Raw genomic sequence first — 3,322 nt, forward strand, 5'->3', positions numbered from 1 at the left:
ATAAAAATGAAGTCTGCAGTTTTAGAATTTGGATTCAATTTGAATTTAGCAAAACAACATTGTTTTATGGGCCAAAACCAGATCAAGGTTAATGTCACATTTTTTTTCTTCATCATTTATTTACCACAGCTGCAATGAATATTTTTATCATTCTGATATTTTAATTTTGCACATTGATTGTTTATCTCAGCCCTTAAAACAAGCCCTAACATCTTTTTAGATGTACATCTCTTCATGGAATCTGTCACTACCAATAAAAACCTAAAAAATGAGTGTACTATGTTTTTGATGCAAATGTCATATATACCCACTCACTCTTCATGATTTCCTTTTTCAGCTATTCGTATTCTTTCCTGTGAGGACGTGTGGCTGCATGCCGACATCCTGTATGTCTGTGAAGGTAACCCGAGAGGTCAGGAAAGAGCCTGCCATTAGTAATGATGCTATTGGGGCAAAGCTGAAATCGGATGCAGTGAAATCATTTCACTGCATCCGATTTCAGCTTTGCCCCAAAAGCATAATTTGTCATTTGCCACTGCTATCTGTTCAAGACTGTCCTTCGTACAGTGTGTGCCATTCATTCAGAGTTGACCACCTCAGTCACATTCAGTTGAAAACTCCGTTGAAAATATAGAGACATAAACAGCAAATGCCTGTGAGATGATCAATCACTTCTTAAAGGAATGAAAAATATATATGGAAGTATATACAGTTTTACATTTGTATCCAAAAGATCAAACATTGATGTATTTACCACCCTAACTTAAAAAGTTCTAATTAAAGTTGGAATGTACCATGAAAATGAAATTGAAAATAGTGCGGCAAGATAAATACTTGTTTATAATTTTATAGGAAATCATGTATCGTTTTATACTAAGCTAAATAATGAAGCTCCTCCTCCCAAATTGGTTTAAAAAGTATGTTACTGCATATTAATAGTGTCTACGCTGTCTCTATTATTGTCTGTACAAACAGGAGGAGGGAAAACAATCAATCGCTGTGCATGGCATCATCTTCCTGCGTTTGTGACTGCCTTTCGCCTCCTGGCATGTTTACAGTGCTGTGGATCTCGGCCTCGTGCTCTCTGGCTTTGGCCCTCAGCTTTGCAATGCTGCAGGAGCGGAGCTCATCTGAGCTCAGCCCCTCCGGCCTCTCCCACTTCCCCGACCTCTGGGTCACAGGCTGCATACGCACGCTCAGCGCAGCACTCACAGTTTTTGTCCATGGATAGTTTTCTCCTTCCTGTCGTCTCTCCCAGTGCTCGCCGTTAGAACATTCTGTCTGCTGTTTTAAACTCCTGCTCGCTTTCTCAGGCGTTTCATCATTGTCTCTTTTTACGTAAGGCCCTCCAAGATGGCCCTGGAGTTTCAGCTGCCGCCTCATCTTGGCACGGCGGTTTTGAAACCAAACCTAGAAAGAAATAAGGGAACACTAAATATAAATGATAGTGACGTAGAAATAGATAAATACACGTGTAACAGTGTAACAACTTGTAAAGGTTTGTTGCAGTTTCAAAATTACGGAAAAGATATTTGGCTCTAATTTAAGGTCAAAGTTCAATAACCTTTTCCATTTAGCACTTCATTTAGGATATGTTCACATTTTAAGTCAACTGACATGACTATATCGCGAACAGTATAGACAAGCGGAACAAGTACAAAAACCAATGACTGTTTTAATATTCATAAAGGGATCAAAAATGGGTAAATGTTCACTAGGAAACAAGCATGTCCAGAAGGAGCTCAGTGGGCCAATTACCTGTACTCTGGCCTCGATGAGGTCCAGTCTGAGGGCCAGGGCTTCCCTCATGAAGATGTCTGGGTAGTGGGTGGTCTCGAAGGCCTTTTCCAGCTCCTCCAGCTGCCAGCTGCTGTAGTTGGCCCGTGCACGACGCTGCTTCACTGGCCTCTGTTCATCTGGAAAGCACAGCGCAAGCACCAATTACACAATCGCCAACGGGTGACAAGGAACTAATGGCTCTAGATTGGATAATTAGCACAGCAATCATTAGGCACTTTAACACTGCTTGATAATTGATTGTTAGTTACGAGCTGTTAGCCAATCTTTTGTAAACATTTACATTGCGATCAGATGGTACTCACTGACTGTCTTAAAAACAGACTGTAGTTAAACTGTGCCAGTTTGGCTCTGCAGTCCTGTATCATTGGTCTTTACTGCCACAGCATGATGTAGTTTGAACTCACCTATGCCCTCTGTGAGTGGCCCCATCCTGACTGCCTGTGTGGCCAGGAGAAAAGCTTCCTTGCATGGCTCTGGCTGCAGATAATTCCTCAAGGATTCATAGCTGATAAAGGGCCCCGGGATCAGAATCTGAGGTTGAGAGCCCAGTCTGGTTGGGAATGCAGGGAAAAAGTGAGCTGCAGGTGAATGGAAAACTGCAGGCAGCAGAGTAGATACCAGTTGTCCTGGGCCAAACATGTCCATGCTGTTAAGAGCCCAATATTAAGCGTCGGTCCACTGAAAAGGGCCAGTCTGACTCCTACAGGGATGCAGATGTAATGGTGAAATGCATCCCAATGTCCATAAAAAGAATAGAAAACAGTTACGATTGTCCACTAGATGTATCTGTCCAGTTGGTGGTTAAACGTGCTGCATGTAGCTCAGCGGAGGGATTAGGTGTTGCCTTAAGAGTAAAGGTAACGCTTGAGTAGTGGAGGTGGTCTCACCTTAGCTTTCTCTGCTTTTCCTCCAAATCCTCTCCCCCGCCTCTCCCAGTCACATGACCTCCAAACAGACAGCAGGGCTTGGTTTATAGGACGGAGGTGAAAATCCAACCTGTGATTCATCTCTCAGTGGATTATCAGTATTATTCCATCAGTGTTTGCTGTATTCGTCATTACGTTTTCAACCACAATCTGTTTCTTACATTTTAGTGATAGGATATATGTATCCCCTGCATGTTTCTCTCTCTCTGCCTACCTGGGACAAGTTGCAACATCTTTGGCTTCTGAAATTTGAATCAGTGAGACGGACAGGAGCTGAGTGTGTGGAAACGCAGTTGTGAAGATGAGTAATGCTCATTGAGACATGTTCGCCCTAAAGATTTGCACAACTCTTTTCTGATCGGTTTAACAGTTGTCAAGTATAATGAGAACAAACTACTGCAAAAGATACATAATGAAAACACAAGTTGTTCAGTCCTGTGGGATGAAAACAAGCACAAAAGCAGCAGACCTGAACAGCAGGTTCCAGGATAAACACATTCCTCCAGACAATGAGACAAACCTGAAAGCTCATTTACTGAATGTTTATAATCCCTCCTAACTTTGTGTTTACTCTATTGCTGATTTAATTTTCTTGT

The 3,322-nt window shown here is 42.1% G+C and overlaps 1 protein-coding gene across 1 annotated transcript; it reads right to left on the minus strand.

Annotated features, from left to right (window-relative positions):
• Positions 1-990: 990 nt before the first annotated feature.
• On the minus strand, positions 991-2,460 carry LOC142945307 (visual system homeobox 2; the record flags this gene model as incomplete). The annotated part of the gene is made up of 3 exons (XM_076086723.1): positions 991-1,410; positions 1,759-1,916; positions 2,205-2,460. Coding segments are annotated over 3 exons (834 nt in total), but the record flags the coding sequence as incomplete, so codon positions are not given.
• Between the last annotated feature and the right edge of the window lie 862 nt (positions 2,461-3,322).

Source organism: Anarhichas minor, unplaced genomic scaffold (genome assembly GCF_050575085.1).
Source record: "Anarhichas minor isolate MPS153535 unplaced genomic scaffold, ASM5057508v1 ptg000007l, whole genome shotgun sequence".
Classification (NCBI taxonomy): Eukaryota; Metazoa; Chordata; class Actinopteri; order Perciformes; family Anarhichadidae; genus Anarhichas; species Anarhichas minor.